This window comes from Epinephelus fuscoguttatus, linkage group LG3 (assembly GCF_011397635.1).
Source record: "Epinephelus fuscoguttatus linkage group LG3, E.fuscoguttatus.final_Chr_v1".
In the NCBI taxonomy this organism is placed as follows: Eukaryota; Metazoa; Chordata; class Actinopteri; order Perciformes; family Serranidae; genus Epinephelus; species Epinephelus fuscoguttatus.
Genome location: NC_064754.1, coordinates 8,946,755 through 8,968,927, shown reverse-complemented (window position 1 = coordinate 8,968,927; position 22,173 = coordinate 8,946,755). Strand labels below are relative to the sequence as shown.

The 22,173-nt window shown below is 42.3% G+C and overlaps 1 protein-coding gene across 1 annotated transcript; it reads right to left on the bottom strand.

The window, feature by feature from the left end:
* Positions 1 to 2,106: 2,106 nt before the first annotated feature.
* On the bottom strand, positions 2,107 to 18,038 carry LOC125885505 (platelet-derived growth factor subunit A-like). The gene is made up of 6 exons (XM_049571080.1): positions 17,220 to 18,038; positions 16,836 to 16,932; positions 11,549 to 11,656; positions 10,959 to 11,152; positions 4,790 to 4,916; positions 2,107 to 2,764 (listed from the first exon to the last, which is right to left on the bottom strand). The coding sequence occupies exons 1-6, from the start codon at positions 17,280 to 17,282 to the stop codon at positions 2,754 to 2,756; spliced, it is 600 nt and encodes a 199-aa protein (XP_049427037.1). The 5' UTR covers positions 17,283 to 18,038; the 3' UTR covers positions 2,107 to 2,753.
* Between the last annotated feature and the right edge of the window lie 4,135 nt (positions 18,039 to 22,173).

Sequence of the window (22,173 nt, the reverse complement as noted above, 5' to 3'; positions counted from 1 at the left end):
AGAAATAAAAAAAGCTGGGGCGTTTTTTTCTCCAATCTTAAAGTGAGAGTCGGCGCAGCCAGACCTTTCTTTTCTTGAGAAAGGTCTGATGAGCGAGACTAAGTTTTAGTCAACGGAAATTCTCTTGAGACCATCCAGATTTGAGTCCTGCAGGGACCAACACATGAAATCTGGTGGCCAGTGGCTGCTTGCTCTGCTGCTGTTCAGCAGCTAACAAGTGGAGCTAACTGCTAACAGCCGTCACTGCAACAAACAAACTCCTCAAATCCATTCAACACTTCCAACATCCACAGTCAGACACACCAGGTGATTATTTACAGCTGAATTAAAGCTCACAACTCGCACCAACCACTGACGTTGCTCCGATGCGAGTGTTTTTGCTGGCTAGCTTAACATCGAGTTTACCAGCCTGTCACTTATGTGGCATTTGAAGATAACTGAGAGCATGGCTGTTTTCAGTTTTTAATGTCCAATGGTCCACCACAAACATTTTCGTCACATCACGCCTCATCAACGAAAGTGACAAATAGATTTTGTCTTAGTTTTTTATGGTACAGACAGATCTATTTTTAGCTTGACGCCATCTTGTTTTTGTCATGGAAAAAAAAATTTCATTATAGTTTACGTCAACAAAATTAACGCTGCTCACAAGCATAGACGCCCAGTGACCACATACTGAGCAGTATTGCAATCCATCCAATAGTTGTGGAGATCTACTCAAAACTACAAATGCCGAAGGAAAAATGAGGGATCAAAGTCTTTAGGATTCATCCTCTGGGGAACACAAATGTACAAAATTTCACAGCATTCCGTCTGATTGTTGTTGAGATATTTAAGTTTGGACCAAAGAGGTGGTCTGACTCACCGAAAATACACACCTGTGACACACCTGTGCATCGATTAGTCACCTATCAGTCATGGTCATTTATCATCTGCCAAGGCAAGAATGGTAAGAAGTAAACGAGGCACAAATATGCTGCAAAAGAAACAAAAAGAGCCTCAGGGGATCTGTGTTTGAGCAGCGAGGTAACCCACTGTGTCCCGTCGCTTACTTGGAGAAATACAAGTCATTGCTGCCACTTTAAATTAAACAGCTGCAAAGTGACAACAGCCAGGAGGAAGTGAGCACAATAGTTGCAGATGGTAGATGCATATGCGGCTGTGATGTAAATGCAACATAAGAACTTTTCTTCTGTCTTTCTCCAAACGTCAGGTGTACTAGAAACCATTGGGTGAACTTCTCTGGCTCCATGTCTCCATGGATTTATAAAACACTTTCCACTGCGCCTGTGTGGTGCTTGGCAACCATTTTGGTAAATGTTGCTTAGGAACTAAATTGCTTGGCTGAGGAATGATTACTTATCAGTAACTGATTGCATTTTTGTTGCTTTGTGTTTATTTTATGAAACATTGCCAGGTTTATGTAGTAATCATTTTATACAGGCAAAAAGCCTCCACGTGGTGCCTAACAACGGCCATTAGCTGTTATGAAATCATTATAAACCACAGTTATTTAATCTTTTATCCATTTCAACTTACTTTTATTTTCCTTAATTTGTAGTCGCCTATCACAGTTGTAGTTAACAGTATGACTGGATCTACTTACTCAGTACCACTAGGGGCTAAATGGAAGTGTGTGTGTGCCATTTTTGTAATAAGTGAGGGAGAAACAGAGAGTTCCTCATCACACACAAACACTGATGAGAATGGACACTGAGCGAGCAGTTGACGGATGTGCTGTGTTTTGATATGAGGTCACCGTCTCGTCCAGCGCTTGTCATGGGGTGAGGTCAGCCCTGAAAACATTTACCTTCCTCTTTACTCAGTCAATTGTCATTTCCTCCGCTCAAGTTTGTAATAACAACAGACAACACTGAAAAATCACCTGTTAACTGTTATTAATTCCACTGTGCTAACGACATACATATCTCTATTCTCTCCATTAGCAGGGTTTTATGCGTGTGTGACTCTGAGCTACAAATTCACAGGGGTTTTAGCCTCGGTATTATGATCCTCCAGATAATCTCTCTCACACACAAACACAGAAGCCTGTTCAGCTTCTCTTTCAGGCTCCTCTAAAAGTCGTTTTCTGATCATCACGCTCACTTCATTTTCATATAAATAGTTTATTAGTATCAGTAACATGTCGGGAGGTTTTTCTGCCTTCCATTCTTTATGCGGATAACATACCAGAAATACAGACAGCAATAGAAAATCAGAGGTTATAAAAAATAAGAGGATATACGTGCATGTGTGTGTGAGTGCTGCTGAGGAAGAGTAAATCTTGGAGTACAAAAACCTAATCCCAGTCACTGTTTCTAGAAAGGATTCCACCCAGTTTATAATCCGAGCCGCTGAGCGGTTTATACTCTGGAGAAGGAACAAGATGCAGGCAATAAGTCCTTCGATATCCCAGAATCCACCTCGTTTCTGCCAGTGTTCTGTATATTCAGCATTTAATCGCTTCTTTTGGCCTTTGAGAAATCACAGCGAGGAAACCACCTGTTTGTTTCATGTTCTGGCAGTTTTTTTGCTCTCAGTGTTTCGCAAACCTTTAAAAGTACAGTTGAGGTCCATATGAGTCAGTTATTCTCCATTCAACCTCCCAAAGGTCACTGGTCAAAGTACACTCCATCAAACCTTTTATAGTCACTTGATGGCAGGTGGTGTGGTGGAGATCTTAGAGGCTGAATGTGCTCGTCCTCTGGTTCAGGTCGTCCTCCTCTTCCTGTCCTCCATCTGCCCGTCTCTCTTCACCTGATGCCTGTTGAGATAATAGTAAAGTTAATATCATCAAAAACTAACTCATCCTTAAACATATTTCCTTTTCACACCTGAACAATATTTATGCAGTTTCATACAAAACTTCAGACTCAAAAAACAGCACGCACATCCAGATACGATAAATACTGGGCGCCAGACAGAAGAACAAATACAAGAATATAAAAACAGATCCGCACGCCAGAAACTCCTCCTTTTGGAAATTTGAATCACATCACCACATGTGACATCTCAGGCACCAGGCCTTCATCAGACATGAACAAGATAAGGAGACACACCTCAATATGTACGACCAATAACACATGACTAAAACGTCAAGTAAAAAGACAAACAAAACGTGATAATGACATGTAAATTCAAGGTGAAATTGTTGAAGAAGATATTTTTATAATTCAGCCCTTCAGCAGACAGAAATGGCGACACACCCCTATATATATATGTATATATATATATATATATATCTGTATAGGGGTGTGTTGCCATTTCTGTCTGATGAAGGGCTGGTGCCTGAAACGTCACATGTGGTGATACAATTAAAATTTCCAAAAAGAACAATTTCTGGTGTGTGGACCTATTTTTGTATTTTCATACAAAACTTTACACATGTTCGTTGAACTGTAACTGGACTCCGTTTAACTTGTTTACTTCTTTTTTTTTTTTAATGTGAGTGTTTTTTTGGGGGGTTTTTTGGTCACCAGTTGAGTTTGATAAAAAACATGATTTGAAGTCTTTTGCTTTCGCAACTATGCCGCTCCACCGTGATTCCCATGGGTCGTGCACTGTGCCTGATTAGCTAACCAGTAGGACACACACACTGGGAGTCACAGGGACTCTGCTGCCCTAACATGCATGTGCAGCTGGACTGACTACCACAACGACGAACAGAGAGAGAGAAGCTTGGATTGCAACACACACACAGAGGGACTGTGACTTCATTTTCTGCTCAGGATGCCATTACTCCACTATATTTGCCTATAAGAAATAGTTATTTGATGCTATATTAATGCTCTGAATATCGCATACAGCTCCTTTAAACTGGAGCATTTAATCTTCATACATTGTTCTCAAAAAGCAGAAAGACACACATTCATATGATCTCCCTTACTCTGTGTTTAACCCGTGCTGCTCATCGTTAATCTAAGAACATTAAGTTCAGGCTTGTGTTGCACCACAAAATGTTTCGCCAATCATACTATGTTCGACCGAGTAAGAGTGCAGTTGTGACTGAGACCAAATAATGTGAAATTGCTGTCACATTTACGTGACAAGGTGCGTGTCTGAACGGGGCTAAATGTTAATTTCTACTTTCAGCTGATGTCGTTGTGACTTGCAGGAAGTCAGCAGATAGATGTGTCATTAGGAAGTCACACAGCTGCTGCACGGATTGACCCTGTGACCTTTTGTTTACAGGATACTCCAACTGCAAGACCTCCAGTGTAATATAATTTCTGGGGACATTCAGTGGAAAAAGTACAAATATTACTTTTAGACGATTTTAAATTTTGGTGTACTGTGTTCACTGTGCATCCAGCAAGAAGACAGGTTTGTATTTAATGTCACAGACGTAAAGTTGCCGGTTGATGGACATATTCCTGTCCTGGGGATCAAACCTGTGACATTGCAGTTACTGACACACACAAAATAAAATTTAACACCCCATCTCCATTCATCTCGGTTTTAATACATGTTGGAACTAGGGAAAAAAAGCATCTTTATAAATTCGGCTATCTGTTGTTGGCTCTATTTCAGGAGAGAGATTTGAATAACAGAGAGAAGACTTTAGGAAAGTGTGCATGTGTGTGTGTGAGTAAGTGTTTGAGTGTGTGTTTCTGTGCGTGAGGGTGAGGGGGTGTTGCCCTGAGGGAGGACTAATTCAAGGAGAGAGGAAAAACACAGTAAATACCTCAGATCTCTTATCAGCTCATTTGGATGTCAGTAGACACATTCAGACAAGAGCAGCCTTCACATTCACACAAACACACACACACACACACAGCTGCATGCTCACCGTTGTCTGTGTCTGCGTTTGGGCTGATGTGGCGTTTGTTGGTGCACATGCACTCCAGGTGATCCTCCAGCTTCACCTGCACCTCCCTAAGCTTGGGCCGCCGTCGCACATACTCCACCTTCGCAACCTGGAGAGGGAAGAAGAGAGACAGAGTGAGAAAGAATCACACAGAGGACACAAAGCTCTCAATAGACTTATGTTTAAAGGTCCAGTGTGTAGGATTTAGAGAAATCTATTGGCAGAAATAGAAGTGTATAATCGCCCGAAAATACGAGTTGTATTTTCGTTACTGTAGAATGAGACATATTGTTGAAGATTCTCAGTTATCCAGGTCATGGTAATGTCAAGTGCTATATCGTAGGCAGCTGGACTTGCTCGACTTCAGTTCAGAACTGAAGAAGCCTCTTGGATGAGAGGTGAAACGTCTTCAAGCAAGTCTAGTTACCTATGATATAGCACTAAAGCTTAGAATGAGACGTTTACATCTACACACAGAGCAGGTTCTCTTCCAAGGATGTTGCCATGTTATTTCTAAAGTAGCCCAAAACAGACCAACCAAACACTAGCTTGAGATAGGGCCATTCATGTTTTCACTTGTTCGCATCTGCCACCTTGCTTTTGAAGAAAGGCACACGGGAGAAATTTGTTCTGCAACTTCACAGATAGATGCCACTAAATGGACACACTGGACTTTTAAGCTTTAAATAATTACAGCCACTGTCCAGTCATAGCTAAGCAGCTGTAACTAGCCAAAGCAGGCTTGGCAAGCTTTGGATTTCTCTACAAAGACAAACACAAAGAAGGCAAAGGTAAAATTGATCAACAGTGTGTTTGACTAAAAACTGCAAGAAAATTACTAAGGGGGCACCTACTGCATAGCAAAATGCTGAATAGAACACTACTCTCGCTATGTAGTTCAAGTACTTAAGGAAAAATGCCTTTCTTAAGCTTCTTATTCACAGATGACAGCCTCGTCTCTACCGTAGCTGTGTAAACACACAGGTGTGTCTGCTTTTGTTTGGATGAATGAATAGAGCATTAACACCCCGAGAATTGACTTCACTGACAGTAAGTGAAGCTTTTTTTGTTTTGTGTCAACACACATCACACTTGCTGCTGACACTGAGTGTCTGAGCCTGGTAACTGAGACAGCAACAAGTCTTACACACTGAGATATGTAAACAGAAGTCCATGAGCCGCATCAATACACCTGACATACTGTAGAACAAACAATAACACACACATGCATGCTGACGCTCACATCTCGGACAGGGAGCCAGGTCGGTGGAGCTTCAGGTCTGATTGCACAAGCATCTCTGCTTCAAGTCTGAACAGACCCCGTGAGCGTGGACTTTACAACAGCAACCCAGGAGGTTCAGTTAAGGTGAGGAGCTGAGCTGTAGAGGCACCAATCAGGCCACGATCTACCTTTCATGACAGAGTGCTAACAGATGCTAATGAGCCCTGACAAACACAGAGTGTGTTTTATAAACCACTCATTTACATTTACTTTAGTTTTGGAGGAAAATATGAGCTCTCTGGATCTTACTGTGTGGCAACGTGTGTCTAGTAAATGGTTATTTACAGGAGGTTCACACTGGAGATTATGGCGGTGTTAACATTCTGCACTGCACAGATTTGGGGCACTGAAGCATTTGGTTACGGTTAAGAAGTGACAATGGTTTTAGTTTAAATACCAGACAAAGCAAAAGCGTCACATCTCAAGCCTCATCTTCAAGTGAGTGTTGACTTTTTCAAGCAGTTACTTCCTGGAGTCTCCACTGGTTGCCTGGCAACTGCCCAGAGCCAAGACATAGTTTCACACAATCCCCACCATAAAAACACTGAATATTTGTTTTTGCACTTTGGTTTTGTACAAATTAAACAAACAAGATATAACGTGTTAATTTTGAGCTTTAGAGGTGCTGCAAGGCAGATTTTGTTCCAGCCCAGACTAGCTGTTTCCAGCTGCTAAACTAAGCTAATCCGCTGCAATTTCATATTGTACTATACTGTGTATCTATCAGACAGATATGAGAGTGGTATCCATCATCTCATCTAACTCTCTGGGATCTAGTTTCGCAGACTGGGTGAGGCAGAGGCACAGTGGACCTGCGCTTCGGCATCGTGTGCGCTAGCGCAGTTACTCCTCTTTCCCACCTCCGTCCCTCCTACCTGCGCAAGTCGGAAAGAGGGAGGAGAGAAAGCATGGAGTGGGTTTTACACACATCACACCAATCAAATGTGCCCCTCTCCTCGCCCTTAAATGCGCCGCGCGAGGTGTAATGAGAGTTCACTCAATTTGCCATGGCAGAAGAGAGCAGCAGCGTCAGACAGCCAAACTTCTCCCAGGAGGAAACTGATGTTTTGGCCCGGGAGGTCCAAGCTCGCAGTGTCCGAATATACGGAACTGCAAGCTTGGACCTCCACGGGCTGATGATGCAAAGCTAGCCTGGGAGGAGGTCACCACAATTGTAAATCAATGTTGCATTTCTCTCGTGCGCGCGCGCTCTCTCTCTTTCTCTCTCGCAGTCTCACTCTGTTTCTTTTCTTTTGACTTTTCTAAGATGACAAATGCTGAATATATACTCCCTATCTGATGCTGTGGCTGTTTGTGATTGGCTGAGAGGGATGTGAACTCATTAGGTGCCAATCCCCTTTGATCTGACATCAGATGTGACGGGACAGTCGATATAGAGGTACATTTATGTGCTGATTGCAGATAGTTGCATTGAAAAGTGGTTTTTTTTTGGGTGTTTATTGCGTCGTTAATGTGCCTGACATTCTGGAAACCTGTCTGTGAGGTTTTGGTGATGTGTGCGCACTGTCCGCCGGTCAGCAAAACTTCGGCTTATACCGGCTGCGCTCCCCCTGCGCTGACAGTAGACCTGGTTTCAGCTGGCGAGCTTTTAGCGCACCTTCGGCGAAGCCTTTTGGCAGGAAACTGTCACTGCGCCAAGCTGAATCTGTCGACACCTCCCCCTGCTGCGCCGCGCACCTCGGTCTGCCAAACTACCAAACTGAGCACGTCTCTCTGCACGGGGTTCGCCACCCTGCGCCGCGCCAGGAAACTAGAGCCCTCCGTCAGAAAGCAAATAAGCACATTTGCCAAAATGTGAAACTTTTGCTTCAACCAAGCACCTAAAAACATATCCATACTTGGGCTGACAAATGAAGCCAACATGAATGTGCTGAAAACTGCAGTTCTTTGAATGGCCACTTGAGGCTGGCTCAAGAAGCCAGTCAATCTCAATGTTAAAGTGCAAAATGCCCAACTTCACAAAAGAAATAATCATGTTAACAGCTTGGTGCAAAAAACAGATTTAGTCTATATCGTTAAGTTCCCTGTTCATAACAACTGTATTTTATTAAGGCTTAACATTATGCATTATCAAAGGCAGGACACTCAGTGTCAGGCTGTCTGTCAATAGTGTCCTTGGCTTCTTAGTTAGATCCACCCCTCTCTTCTCCACAGCGCCAGCCTCTCGCCCACGTATGGTCACTTCTGGCTCCAAAAAAAAAAACAAGATGGTGATAGCTGAAAAGCCAAACTTGAGACATCAAAACAGTAGTCCACAAACTAATGGGTGATGTCACATAGCTACATCCATTATTTTTACAGTCTACACATTTCTCATAAAGCATATTTGCTATAACAAATTTGTTGCATATGAACATCATTTCTTAGCAGACTGAATTGCAAAACTAGCCACAGGTGATGGTTGGAAGTCCCCTTCAGGCTCAACTCCCAAGAGTCCAGTACAACACCCACATCACTGCCAACACCACACAGGTTCACCTGTTGATCACATGCTCAAGCTTACCCTTCTTCTTGAACTCCTTCATCTGAGGCAGCAACTTGCTCCAAAACCAAGGGGTCAATCCATTATTTTCCAGCTGAATACAATGGACTTAAATGTGCTGACCGTCAGCTCCACTGCTTCACTCTCACACTTGAGGTCACACAGACAGATATGATGATTATAGTGAGGTTAGGATGCTAATGTTATCTCTCTGTCTTTGTCTCACACATGGACACAGCACCTAAACCTCAGCCCTGCCATTTCCCCTCAGGCTGTGTGTGAGTGCATCTTACACTCGTGACCGCTTACTCTCTGAACGCTGGATTTCAGCACATGTGAGTGACTTTATTTTTGATTTCCTCTGGAAGAAAACAAAGGACGAGTCCTTTCATCTCAGATTGGGTATCAGCGGGCCAAAGCGCAGAGAATCAAACTTGCCCTCTCCTTCTCCTTCTCAGCTTTTTCCCTCTCGACCTCTGGCAACACACACTAATCCCCATCTTCGTTTCACCCTCTTTCACTCTTCTTGTATTTCTGCTTGCTCATTCTTTTAATTTTATGTCACATTTTAATCTTTGCATGCATGCAGTTTTTTAATTTAATATTGGTAATACTTCCAAACTTTTTAGATGAGCAGCAATTAGAATAACTGCTGTGATTATCAAAATGTGCAAACACTGTACACACACATGCTCATATTTACACAATAAATATCAGCATTGAGTTAATAATGCTATTCTCATGATTTAAAACTACAGCTTAGATCCCTTTCTTGTGTGCAGAACGACACACACACACACAAACACACACAAACACTTTGGGTCGGCTCCCAGTTGGCAGGTTGTGACTGTGAGCCAGTTGGAGTTTACTGAGTCTTATTTCCAGCTCTGGCAGAGATCAAAAGGAAGCTATTATGTTCTTGAACTAACTGACTGCCAGGCTCTCAATACACACACACTCACACAATGGTAAAGCTGGGGGGAGTAATTGTTTCTGGCAGGTGTAGAGTGTATACCTCCAGTAAGAGATTGTGTGTTTACATGCTCTGTGCCATCATTAGTTTTGTGTGTGTGTCCAGGGTCGGTGCCATTAAAAGACAAACAACAGAGGCCTTTTACAAACTGGTTGTCGAGCGTTTACCACAAATGTGCCAGCACGTTGGAATGGTGAGAATGAAAGTTTGGTAAGTAACATTTTTGCCTCTTTAACTGCAATTTTGTTTGTTTTTATCACTTTCATACTCGGGGTGGAATGCAAAAGCTACTGTCTATATCTCAGTGCCATCTACAATGAAAGCATAAAGTTCAAACCATCTGTACTGCTGATTGGTCTGAAGTGTGTTGTCTACGATAACAATGAGAATGATATTGACAGGGGCCATAATGGCTCATTAGTCATTCATTCATTCATTATCTATAACCAGGCTCGCAGGAGGCTGGAGCCTATCCCAGCTGACATCGGGCGAGAGGCAGGTACACCCTGGACAGGTCACCAGACTATCACAGGGCTGACACATAGAGACAGACAACCATTCAGGCTCACATTAACATTAATTAACCTAATCTACATGTCTTTGGACTGTGGAAGGAAACCAGAGAAACCTAAGCTGACACGGGGACTCATTAGTCATGTTACTATTTTATTAAAAGGAATGCTTCACTAATAAAATGACCATTTCTGAATCAGTTAGTCGTGCCATGTTACCTTGAATTCATTAAGAAAACTTTGTTTTTCTTGCATGCCTCCACAGAAAACGGCATATTATTAATCGCAACATATTGATTTAAAGTTTAACAAGAGCAAAACTATCAAAAAACTACTAAATATCAACAAACTGTTACAGAACTCATGCAGTGTAATCCAAGTCTCACTTCTCCACTCGGTTCTTTCCAAACACATGCATTTTCACTATAACCCCATGATTTAAAACTATACTGAAATGAAACTTATCCATGCTCTCTTCAAAGCCAGACTCCAATACCAAGGTTTTTTAGAGTTAATGCATGTTTGGGAAGTACTGAGCCTATGACTGCATACATAAGACTTGGAATATACTGCAGAAGTTGTTTGAGAGTTTGTAAATGGAAGTTTTGATACAGATTTTTGCTGTTGTTAAATGTGGTCACCAATCAATGAATGAAATATTCGTCGGAGGTGTGTGAGAAAATCAAAGTATTCTTCACAAATTCAAGGTAACACAGCATGACTGATTGATTTACAAATGTCCTATTGACAAAAATGTGAGAAGTCGTCTTTATCTTTCCTTAAAAGCTTCTCTACAACACAAAATGGGTTACCCTAATGCTCATGTCTGAAGCTAAACTTTCACACATAATATATAGCAAAAACAAGTTCTTGTTTTGTACCTTGACTGTGCGGTGCTGTTTGCGGGCTGCCTGGCATCTCATGTTGCTGGTGTTGCAGCAGCCGGTGCAGCGTTTCACCTCGACGCAGGGCGGCCAGATGATGAAGTTGGCTGAGGTGGGATCCACCTGGCTCCTGGGGATCTCATAGATCGCTGTTCGCACCTTGCACACCGCTGGCAAGGCCTCCTCCACCACTGCAGGGGAGCAGAAAGGTCAAAGGTTACAGAAAAGTTAATAGGGATGTGCACTTGAAATCAAATGTGCTCCATCTGTGGGACACTAGCACTCGGTTTATCTTCCAGACTTCTAGTACTATGATGAAATGTGTACATGTAATATATGTACTGATAGATTAGACTCTTTTTGGTCACTGTATTTGCATAGAGAACACCCTGTCATCTAAATGATCCAGGTGCAATACATGGCAGACATTTTATTTTACAGGGAAACATACAGTAGTATCATCAGTGGAAAGTAAACCAACTTTTATTCCATATATTTAGATTTTTTTTGTACATTTAGCCCTCGTCTTTCAGTTTCTAAAACCTTGATAGTGTGTATAAGTATGTTTGACTGTGTGTGTGTCTCACCAGTGCTCCTCCTGCGTCTGGTGTGTGTGTGTGCTCTCTTCAGGTCGGGGAAGCTGTGAGAGAAGTCCTTGTGGTAGCTGTGTTTGGTCTCCTCGATCACCTCGTTCTCTGGAAAAAGACAAAACAACACACGCAGGTTCAGACGTCACACACTCTCACTGTTAACAAAACCGTTCATGAATATTCCCAGATCCCTGTCAAACACACACGAATGAAGAGACCTCACTGACGGATAAAACACATGTAAGAAGTCTGTCTGGCTGTTTTGTAACTAGACTGGATTGTTGCTGATTGTGTTCAAGATAAAAATGTGGGTCCAAAAGGTGAAGGGGGGTCACTGAAAACATCAGAACTCATCTTCTGGGACCATGAAAATCATTTTCTACATTTCTTAATATGAAGCAAAATGTTAGTCGAGGCAAAGAGGGAATCATCTGGTTATCCAGACACCCTGATGACTGACCGACTGACCGATAAACAAAAAATTGAAAGGAGTGGGATGTTTACATGCTGCAGCAAGTTGTTCATTACAGATATCTTCACCACGTCTCTCTTGATCAGAGCACAAGCTTAACCACGTTATTCTAACTCAGTTATGGTGTTTGTATCTGTCAACAGGTTACTGAGTTCTCTGCATGTAAATGTAGCCAGTGAGAAACACTGTGTGTATCAGATACATTTTAAATCGAATTCACGTCAAGACACGAAAACACACACACACACACACACACTCTGCATCAGGAGTTCACTGTGAGGTCCCTCGTGGGCTGTTCGAAATCTGCAGCTGAGAAAATGCTGTTTTGTCGAGCCAGAAGTTAAAACACTTTATAAAAGCAAGGACACTAATCTAAGTGACATCAAGTCACGAGCCAAACTGTCCTCCTCTCTGAGCACTGATATGGGTGACTGAGCTTTTTTGTTTATCCACGTGGTTTAATGTTGTTTTTTAATGTTTGGCTAAAGGCCGAGGTATGCTTGAAAAGAACGCTGGTACAATGTGCTGTCCAAACATGTTGGAAGGTAAAAGTGTTACTGTTACATATGGGTACTCTGCAGAACATTAAGGCCACGTCCCTTTTTGGGAGATAGAAAGATCCCATGAACGTCAATGTGTTTGGATTCTAATATTTGTATGCATTAATTTACTGCTGCGCTTCATGACTGTCCTGCAGCAGCCTCCCACTCAAGCTAATGTTCACTATCCATCAGTACTGCCAGCAGCATCATTTAGCGATTCACCACACTGACAGTCATTCTTCACAAATCTTATGTGCCTTAAATCTCAGTGTGAAAGCCTTGATTAACCTGCTACACAACAGCTTTTGAGCATTTTCATGGTATCTCTCCTGAGGGGACAGCACATTTCTTTCCCTGAGACAAAACCTCCTCCCGTACTCTGGATGGCTCGCTTGCTCATTCTCGTCTGTTGTGTTGCAAGAGCTGAGAGGAGGGTCTATGGCTGATTGAGCCACACCTGAGCCCGGTGTGCTCCAGCATACCCTTCGTCTCCCCCTCTCTCGGCCTGAGGACGACTCTGGGTTTTCTTCTTCGTTTTCCACACATACACACAATGCCACGCACCCACAAATGCACCTCATTACTGATTACTGACTACACGTTGTGTTGTTTGTTTTAAACTTATGTTTCTTGTAAATAAATTATCATACTTGTCAGCCAGGTCGTTTGTCTCCCGTTCATGTTGTAGCTTTTGAGGTGGGCTGTGACACCCCACAAGGGGAGGCGGCCTCAGAAATGACACGATGTCGGTGTTGGTCCATGTGTATCACATGATACTATTAATGGTTTTGAACAGTCGAGCAAAGCAGCATTACCTTTAAAATGGAGGTTTTGCACAACATTTGACATTTTTTACGATTTGTATGTTTAGAAGCCACCCAATGAGCACTTCTGATGAAGTACACAGCCGCCTTGATAATCGACTCTGTCCCCCAGATATCTGTGCTGCTACACAAGAGAAATATATATCCGAGTCCAGTTAAAAAAGCCAAAAGTGAAACAAAAAACATGTGACAGTTTCTCCCATCAGGCTTCCACCTCACAATCTGCGGTGCCAATTTCCTGTCTCCTAAGTGTTTGTAAGCACTGGTCAAAGTTTCTCCTATCAAGTCTGACTTTATAGATCACAACTTTTTCGTGGAAAGCAGCGTACGCCTCTTTGAGGCCTTGTTTTGTGCGTATGCAGTGTTTATAAATGAGACCCCTGGCCATTTTTTTAAGATTGGTGCTAAAAATATTCTTTGTATCAGAAAAGGATCGTGAGGCTGTGAGATTCAACAACAGAACAACTGTTAAACTGCTGTTATGTTAACATCTTTTTCATTTTGAGTAAGTTGGTACGAGTCATCTTTACATTAACAACATTAATGCAAGGAGGAGTTTGTCTAGCAGCCAAGTAAGGCAAAAAAAACCCACAAAGACCTGCAGGTTTTATACTGTGCACTGCCTTTGTGAGTGTGTGTGTATGTGTGTGAGTATCATGAGGTGTTGTAAAAGTCAATCAAGCGTTTCTAAAGTGTTCACAGACCCATCAGACCAATTCAACACTGCCAAACCACAGGATATCCACAGACTTGTTCAGAGGCAATAAATTCTGAGCTAAATTTGTGTATGTAGTATAGACTTCTGTGTGTGTGTGTGTGTGTGTGTGTGTGTGTGTGTGTGTGTGTGTGTGTAAGAGCAGGGTTAAAAAAGATTCCTGGAAATCAGTATAAATGATGTCTGAGAAAAGCAGGACTGTTTTAATTTGACTCTGAATACCAAACCTGACACGTCTTAGCGTGTGTTTGTGTGTGTGTGTGTGTGTGTGTGTGTGTGTGTGTGTGTGCGCGCACCCATCACTCTTGCTTGCATGGAGAGCTGGAGAGCTGTGTGTGCAAGCGGTCACGCACACACGCCCGCCTATATACACAATGTGCTTCTAAAACACAACAAAGTCCACCTTCGACATCTCTCTCTCTCCGTCTGTTCCTCTCCTCTCTCTCGCTCTGACATGCAGGAATTTGAGCATGAATTATACATAGCAACGCGGCAGCCTTCCAGCGGGCCCTGCTCTCAGACCAATAATGGGCAGCATGACAACAGCATAATGAAGTGAGCCACTTGACCCCCACCGAGCCGGGGAGCCGTCACACTCGGCATTTGCATCTCAATGATGCCAGGATTAATGGTGGCACCGCTCGGAAAAGCAGACACTAAAAAATGATTCAACTATTTTTCACAGGCAACGTGAAGTTCGAAGAAGAAGAAAGTTTGTGTGGCAGGAATTTAGAGTCTGTCTCCGGGCATAAATGCAATAAAAGCCTGTTTTATGCCACAGTTATTTCCTCTTGTCTCACCTCTCAGACACTGATTTATTACCTGGATAATGAGAACTAGCATTACAGTGTTTGTTGAAGGTGAATATTGGTTTTATTTAAAGTTACAGCCTGTTTACTTTACACATGTAATGTTTACATTCTTTTTTGTGTTGCTAAAAGAACAAAATCCTTTACATTTTGCAGTTGAAGACTGAACTTAGATACTCTTCAACTAAAACAAGATGCCACAAACAGGAAGACAGAAGTCACAATTAGGATTTTAAAGGTTAAATTGTTTTTGACAATAGACTTAGATTCCCTTCTTTGAGTGCCCAGTGTTTCACAGAAAGCAGAGGGATACTATAATGTAATATGGACGCTGATATCAAAACTTCTACTGAATTAAAATGACAGTTTTGTGGAAGTTGTTACTTAAACTTAAAGGGAAATAAGGGTAGTAAATGGGTTTCTCTAGAGGCAGGAAGTTTGGTAGCAGAGGGCCAACCAGCACCATCAGCACAAATTAAAGGTGTTGTATTGCATTTTTATAACTGCGAGGGACTTGCAAAAACTGTTTTAAAAGAATGGTCGAAATGGTGCAGCAGAAGTCGAGATATCCAAACTATTATATCGCGTTCCATTTACCTCTGAAGTCAGAGGTGGGAGCTGGGAATGACTTCACACCCGAGTTGACTGTGTTCCATTAAAACAAAGTAGAAAACCAAAATGTTGTTAGCAATACCAGCTCAAGCCAGGTTAGCCATTGGTAGCATTACTAGTTGATAATAATGTACTACACTGCGTTTTGCACATACAAAAGCTGTAGCAAAATTTCCACAGATAGTTGGACAGGACAGTGAGTACGTGTTTTAGTGAGACACTAACAAGAAGAAAGAACTGCTGATAGTACATTACAAAAGCTTTCACTAGTGTTGATTCAGAGCAGCCATATGATTTTGAGGTCCGGGTTGGTGAGGTTCCTCCAACTTTCCAAGTTGGAAATTCGACTTCAGGGGGCATTCCAGTGAAAAAAAAAATCAGACTGGAAACTCGGATATTCCTACTTCCCAGTACAAGTGGAACACATATTTAGTCCTTAGTGTGGCTTGAGCTACAAAACACTACAATTCCCACAATGCAACTCTTCAGGAGACCCTCTGCGCCTGGTTAATGCTCTCAAGTTTAAACTCTACACCCTCTGCAGTTTCTAAAGCAAGCTTCCCATAAAAACGCTCACTCCCCCAGCCCAAGATTAGCTGGCATCACTGTGACATCATCACTTTTTCAGACTTGGCAAAGCTCCCCGAGAGCCGCTGCAGCAGACCACAAACAACTGTTTCACGTGTTGAGTTGTACTTAACGTGACCAGCAAACTGATTCTGATGTGTAAAATTGCTGGAATGCCCCTTTAAACAAACATTTTCTTCACAAATCTACATCTTTCGTAGTTGACCCATTGGCAGTGGCTGGTAAGCACAAAGTTAACTCTGTCTCAGAGGGTGTAAAGAGCAAGACCAGCCGCTGGTTTCCCAGCAACATCCGGGGAGGCATTCCAGTAATGAGAGGAGAGGACAGCATCCTCTTACTGTGCACTGAACCAGATGCAACTAATACCTCGTTTCAGAGTCTTTTAAGGCTCAGACAGGGAGGGAGGCAGCAGCCCTCACTGGTTCATGCGAGCCTCTGCTGGCTGCTGTTTGCCGGCACTAAAGATCTTCCAAAGCTGCAGGTACATCATTTTTAGTTCTTTCAGGTTTCTATCAATGAAATGCTAAAATAAGATTGATTCAACCACTTTTCCTAGTTTCAAAAGTTCACATGCATGAAAACATGAAAACAGCTGAGCAGGTATGTGTGCATTAACGTATAACAAACTTTGGATTTGTCGCTGAATAACCTCATTTTGCTGCAGGGCTCACAAACCCATCTTGTGAGACTGAGTTGAGTTGGATTATAATGAAGCGCTTTACCTACGGAGTCTATCTCTAGCAGCCGCTGGAGGTCGCTGATGCTGCGGATCTCGCTACGGGAGAGCCGCTCCAACAGCTCCCGGGGGAGAGGAGACTCCTGTGGGAAGAACAAGTCATTTATTAGAGATGAAGATACAAATGTGCGCAAAAAAATCATGCAATCATGCAAGCACCACTAATCTGAAACTCAGTGACTCAGTGCCAGCCAACTTGTTGCAAAAAAGTGTTCGTACTGCGCCAAAAGAATTTGTGCGTAATTACGCATTGTGAATTAAATCTGTTGCATGTTCCGCAATTAACTTTTAGTTTCTGTATGAGTTGCAGTAAACAGGTAACAAATCTCAGCAGCAATTATGAACCACTGCACACTTCCGCACGGCTTACCTCAGCAGCGGTGCGTAACAGGCAGAGGCAGCCGGCGAGGAGGTGGTATACCGCAGCTCTCATCTCCTCTCAGATCCGCTGCATAGGCACCAGGACGAGGCGAAGGTCCACTGCAGGAGCCGGGCTGTCGCTCCCTGTTCTCGGGAGCCCAGAAACATCCCTTGGGAGAAACTGGCCACCACCACGACCTCAATGAAACAGCGAGACAGGCGCGTCTAAAACTTTAAGATGGTGTTTAACCTCCCGAATGAAATGAAGTGACAGAATAAAGAAGAGAGCCAAGCGTGTTCTGCTCCTGTATTCAGCGCAATTCACTGTAGGTGATTTCCAAAATAACATAAAGTGACCGTAAATCTGCAGGGAGAAGCTCACAGTGGCACAGCCGTTCGCCCAGTTTGAAGCATCAAAGCTCATCAAACAATCAGACCTAAGTGAGGTTAAGTTGATGTCCAGCAGCTCCTCGGTTTGGCATCACAGGAACACCACTGGAGTCCAGTGGAAATATAAATATGCATTCACACATCCAAGAATATCCATCATTCTGTCTTCAGTATAATCCTTTCAGAATCACATATCTGTGCGTTCTGCAGCGCTGAGCATCGTGGCACTTTGTGTGGGCAAATCATTAAAAACTGGTCACATCTTTTAAATGGAAACTTCCAGATATAACCAGATCTGTCCTGGATACGAGGAGGAAAAATGAAGCGGCATCAACTGAAGAAACAGGAAAAAACTCTCCACTCTGCAGCTCAGAGGAGTTTGATGTCTGCTCCCAGCGGCCCTGTGATCTCCGGGGTGAATGAAGTCGGGATGCTTTTAGTCACAGGATATAGCCGTGCGCGTCCCCGTGGCAATAAACTGTGAGCGCGCTTTGCATAATAGACTTAAGAACACTGTGGGAGCGCAAACTCAGGCAGTAAACTACAGCAAAGCATCGTTTATTCCTGAATATTACTATACTAGACTCAAATCTATAAACGACTGCATCACCACTTCACACAACATTTCCCAGCAGTTTACTGGAAACAAGTCAATGTAACAAACTCCATCTGTTCATTCAGGCTGTTACTTTGATGTTTAATGATCCTGAAATGCATACATGTAGCCTGTGTTTTTTTTAACTTCATCTTTGCTTTTCATGATCATTTTCACAAAAAGAAATTTAAAAATGGATGAAGATGAAATGTTTGTAGCAGTTAAGACCTCACAAATTCAAGTTTAAGACTATTTAATGACTTTCAGGCCTTGTTGTTGTAACGCTGAATTGAAGACATTTTAAGACTTTTTAGGGACCTGTAGACACCCTGATGATAAATAAACATCACATTTGGATTCTGGACTGCTTTTCTGACAAACTGTTGATGTTGATAGGGTTTAATCTTGCATATCAATAAGGACTGAGCCACTGTGTGATAATTAACTGGAGGCTAATTTCTAACCTACCTAAAATCATCTGGGAATCAGTTCCTCTGAAAGTCAGTGGTCCCATTTCTCCTTCAAATTATCCTCCTCACCTACAGTAACTCTGTGAGTGAGTGGGACAGGTCAGTGACTGTGTCAATTGCTGTGTAATAAAGCTCATTAATGAGTGTCCAGACCTGAGATTGACCGCCCTTGGAAACAGAAAGACACAGACAGAGCACCAACCCCAACCCTTTTTGTGCACAAGTGCAAATTTTAGCCCCAGTGATAGTGCTTCATGAAAGGTCAAAGGTTCACCGTACTAGACTTCATCATTTGGAAAAGCAACAGGAATCTCTGAGATACAGTGAAAAGAAAAGATGGATACAGAACTGTTCACTAAATATTCCTCTGTTCGATCTTCCAAAGATTTAGTCTTCCAAAGATCTGAGTTTGAATTGAGTCGGGTTCTCGCCAATTTCCTGGTGTTAGAGTACTATGTCTCTATGAATTAATGAACTCTGCCATGCCAAGAGTGTGGTGCTCTGAACTGAACATTATAATCCACCCCAAATTTACAACAGTCCAGTTTGTGCCTGAGAGTGCTCTGGTGTTCACAGTGGTTATTCATGAATGCACCACATGTTGTAAATGTCTGTTACCGCACTGAAAAGATTTTAGTTTATAATCATGTATAATAAATGTTTTAATTAAAAAGAAAAACAATACAGTGGAAACTCGGGTTTTTAATCTTGCTGCAGCGGTTCAGGCTCAGGTAGGGCTGGGATGGAAACTACAAGGGTTCATGTAAGGTCGGGCCCGATTTTTTTGGTCTGAGCGCTACATGTTAGGGAGGAGTTTGGGGTTGATGGTTGTGACAACAAAGGGTCTGGAGCCAGAGACTGCTGTCCACATCCTGACTCCTATGAACAGTCAACTTTAATTACAATCTAACTTAAATTAAGTAGTTTTAGTTGCCTTGACCTTAAAATGTTTACATGGAGAACTTTAAACAGTTATTTTTAGCAGTTTTGGAAGGCAATGAGAGACGATATTCATCCGGCTGATAAGACATCAGATCAGAAAATGAAACAATTTGGTTTCCTTAAGAAAGCAAAGATAAATCTGTTTGGTAATTTTGGTTGGAGGACTTGTTACCATGTGAGTACCTCTGACAAAATACTTTCATTTCAAGAAAAGTGAGTTACTTTGAAAGTGTCCATTCATCCAATACCTATACCACCTAATCAGGGTTGCAGGAGCTCAGCACACATTGCAGGTAACACCCTGAATAGATCACTAGTCCATCACTGGAAGTTCACCTTCAGTATCTATTGAAATGAATGGAAATCAACATAAAAGGTCAATCTTAAAGGGCTGTAGTGGTATTTTTTGGGATGGTGACAGTTTGCAATCCTGTGATCTGTAATTAATGTGTGTAAAACATGCAACATGCACTGACTTGGTTCTTTACTATGAATCCAACTGAGAGTCTGTGAGATGAAAAGCAGGTTGCATTTTTCCATTCCTTTGTATAATTGGAGTAAATTGTTGAGGGAATGTAAAAGACTCTCCAGAGCTAAAGCTTCATAAAGCGGCACTGGAATCTGGAAATCCAGCCTCAAGCATTCAAACATGCACGTACACATTTTCCCTCCCTTTGTCGGTCTCACTTTCCCAAGCACATACACACACGTGCACAGCAATTTACCCAATATCCTTCATCCCACCACACCAGCAGTTAATCTGACTCAATCTTACAGGTTCCTGTGAGGACAAAGTACAGAGACCGAGAGACGAGAAAAAAAGTCGGAAGAGAAGGAGGAGGAAAGATGAAAACCTGGAAGAAGTTGAGGGCAAGAATGGCAGAGATAAGAAGCTTGTTGATACCAAGATGAAGCCTATTTGGATGAAAGAAGACGACAGTGGGGTGAGTGTGTGTGTGTGTGGAAAATCCAGGCTGTGTTGGACCAAACACTCCACCAATTAAAGCCCATTTATCCTGACAGGGTCTAATACCATCACAACAGAAATCCACCTCTGTCTCTCTCCCTCCAACTCCCTTTGAACGGCTTCAGTGCACACAGACATACAGACAAAGAACCGGAATGATGGAGGGGAAATGGGTCAGAACCGATTCGGATCTTGAATGGCGACACTCGTGCCGTGACGCTGTCACTTCCTCCTGGCAGCTGCTTCTCCTTGGATGCATCCCACTTGTTCTGTTCTGTCTTCTTGTTTTGTCCCCCCTTCTGTTGCTGCTGTCCCTCTCTGGTCAGTCCAGCTCCCTGCTGTGTGACTGTTACAGACAGAGAGGAGGAGAAGCTTTCAGTTCAACTTTGATAATGCACCATAACTTTTTCTTGAAATATCTTAGTTTTGCTCTGAAAGTCTGGTCACACCAGAAAAGCGACACAACAAAATAATCTGCATGTTTTTACAAAATGTCTGATTCTAGAAGTCACTGTTTCCTCTAGACTGGGCTGTTTCTTTCCCCCTGACATTTTGTTCCCAGGATTCAATGTTGTCTGAAACAGTGTCCTTTATGAGAGCACCACTGGGGGGCTTAAAAAATGTAAATTCTGGCTTTAAACATTTTGTTTATGGTAAATGTTTTGTATGTGTATATGACTTTATTTCATCTGATGAGATACTGTGTAGTGTTGTCACCATCAGATTACATTTTTGTGATGATAACAAAGATAACAGAGTTGGGTTGATTTCTGGTTTTGCCCAAGCGGTGTATAAGCTTAAACTGGTTGGATTTTATGTAAACCTGCTATACCAGCATTTGTCATTGTGACACATTGGCATATTAAAAAGTAGCCTACATCAGCAATCTGTGCTGACAGCTGCATGGAATTAAATCCAACTTATATTGCACTGGGAATAAGCAATATGACACTGTGTTAATATATTACTATGTTGGTATGGTTATAAACGAGCTAACGGAGCTACTAGTGTCTGGCAGGCCGTGCGCGTGATCAAATTTCAGTAGAGGACATGGTAGTTAGCCTCACAAGAAAACTAAAAGTGCACCTATACCGCAACATTTTGGATTTAAAGGGATAGTGCACCCAAAAATGAAAATTCACCCATTATCTACTCACCCATATCCCGATGGAGGCTCAGGTGAAGTTTTAAAGTCCTCAAAACACTTGCAGAGATCCAAGGGGAGAGGAGGTATCAACACAACGCCACCTAATGGAGCCTCCATCCGCATATGGGTGAGAAGATAATGGGTGAATTTTCATTTTTGGGTGCACTATCCCTTTAAAGTGGATGAGCGATGCAGTGTGCCGTTTTGAGCTGAAGTTTAAAGAAGGAATTATTTGTACATACCTTTTTATTTTACTACAAAAACTCAAAAAAAAAAAAAAGGTGGAGGCTGTGGGGAGGGAAGTGGAAGGTGGAAGTTTCTGGTAAATGACCATCGCTAATTACAAGCTATATAGGCTACTTGCTGTAGTCTGTATTTATGGTACTGTTTGTCATTTCTAGTAAATTTCACAATATAAAACTTGTGTTTTCTGTTTAAAAAGCACAAACGTAG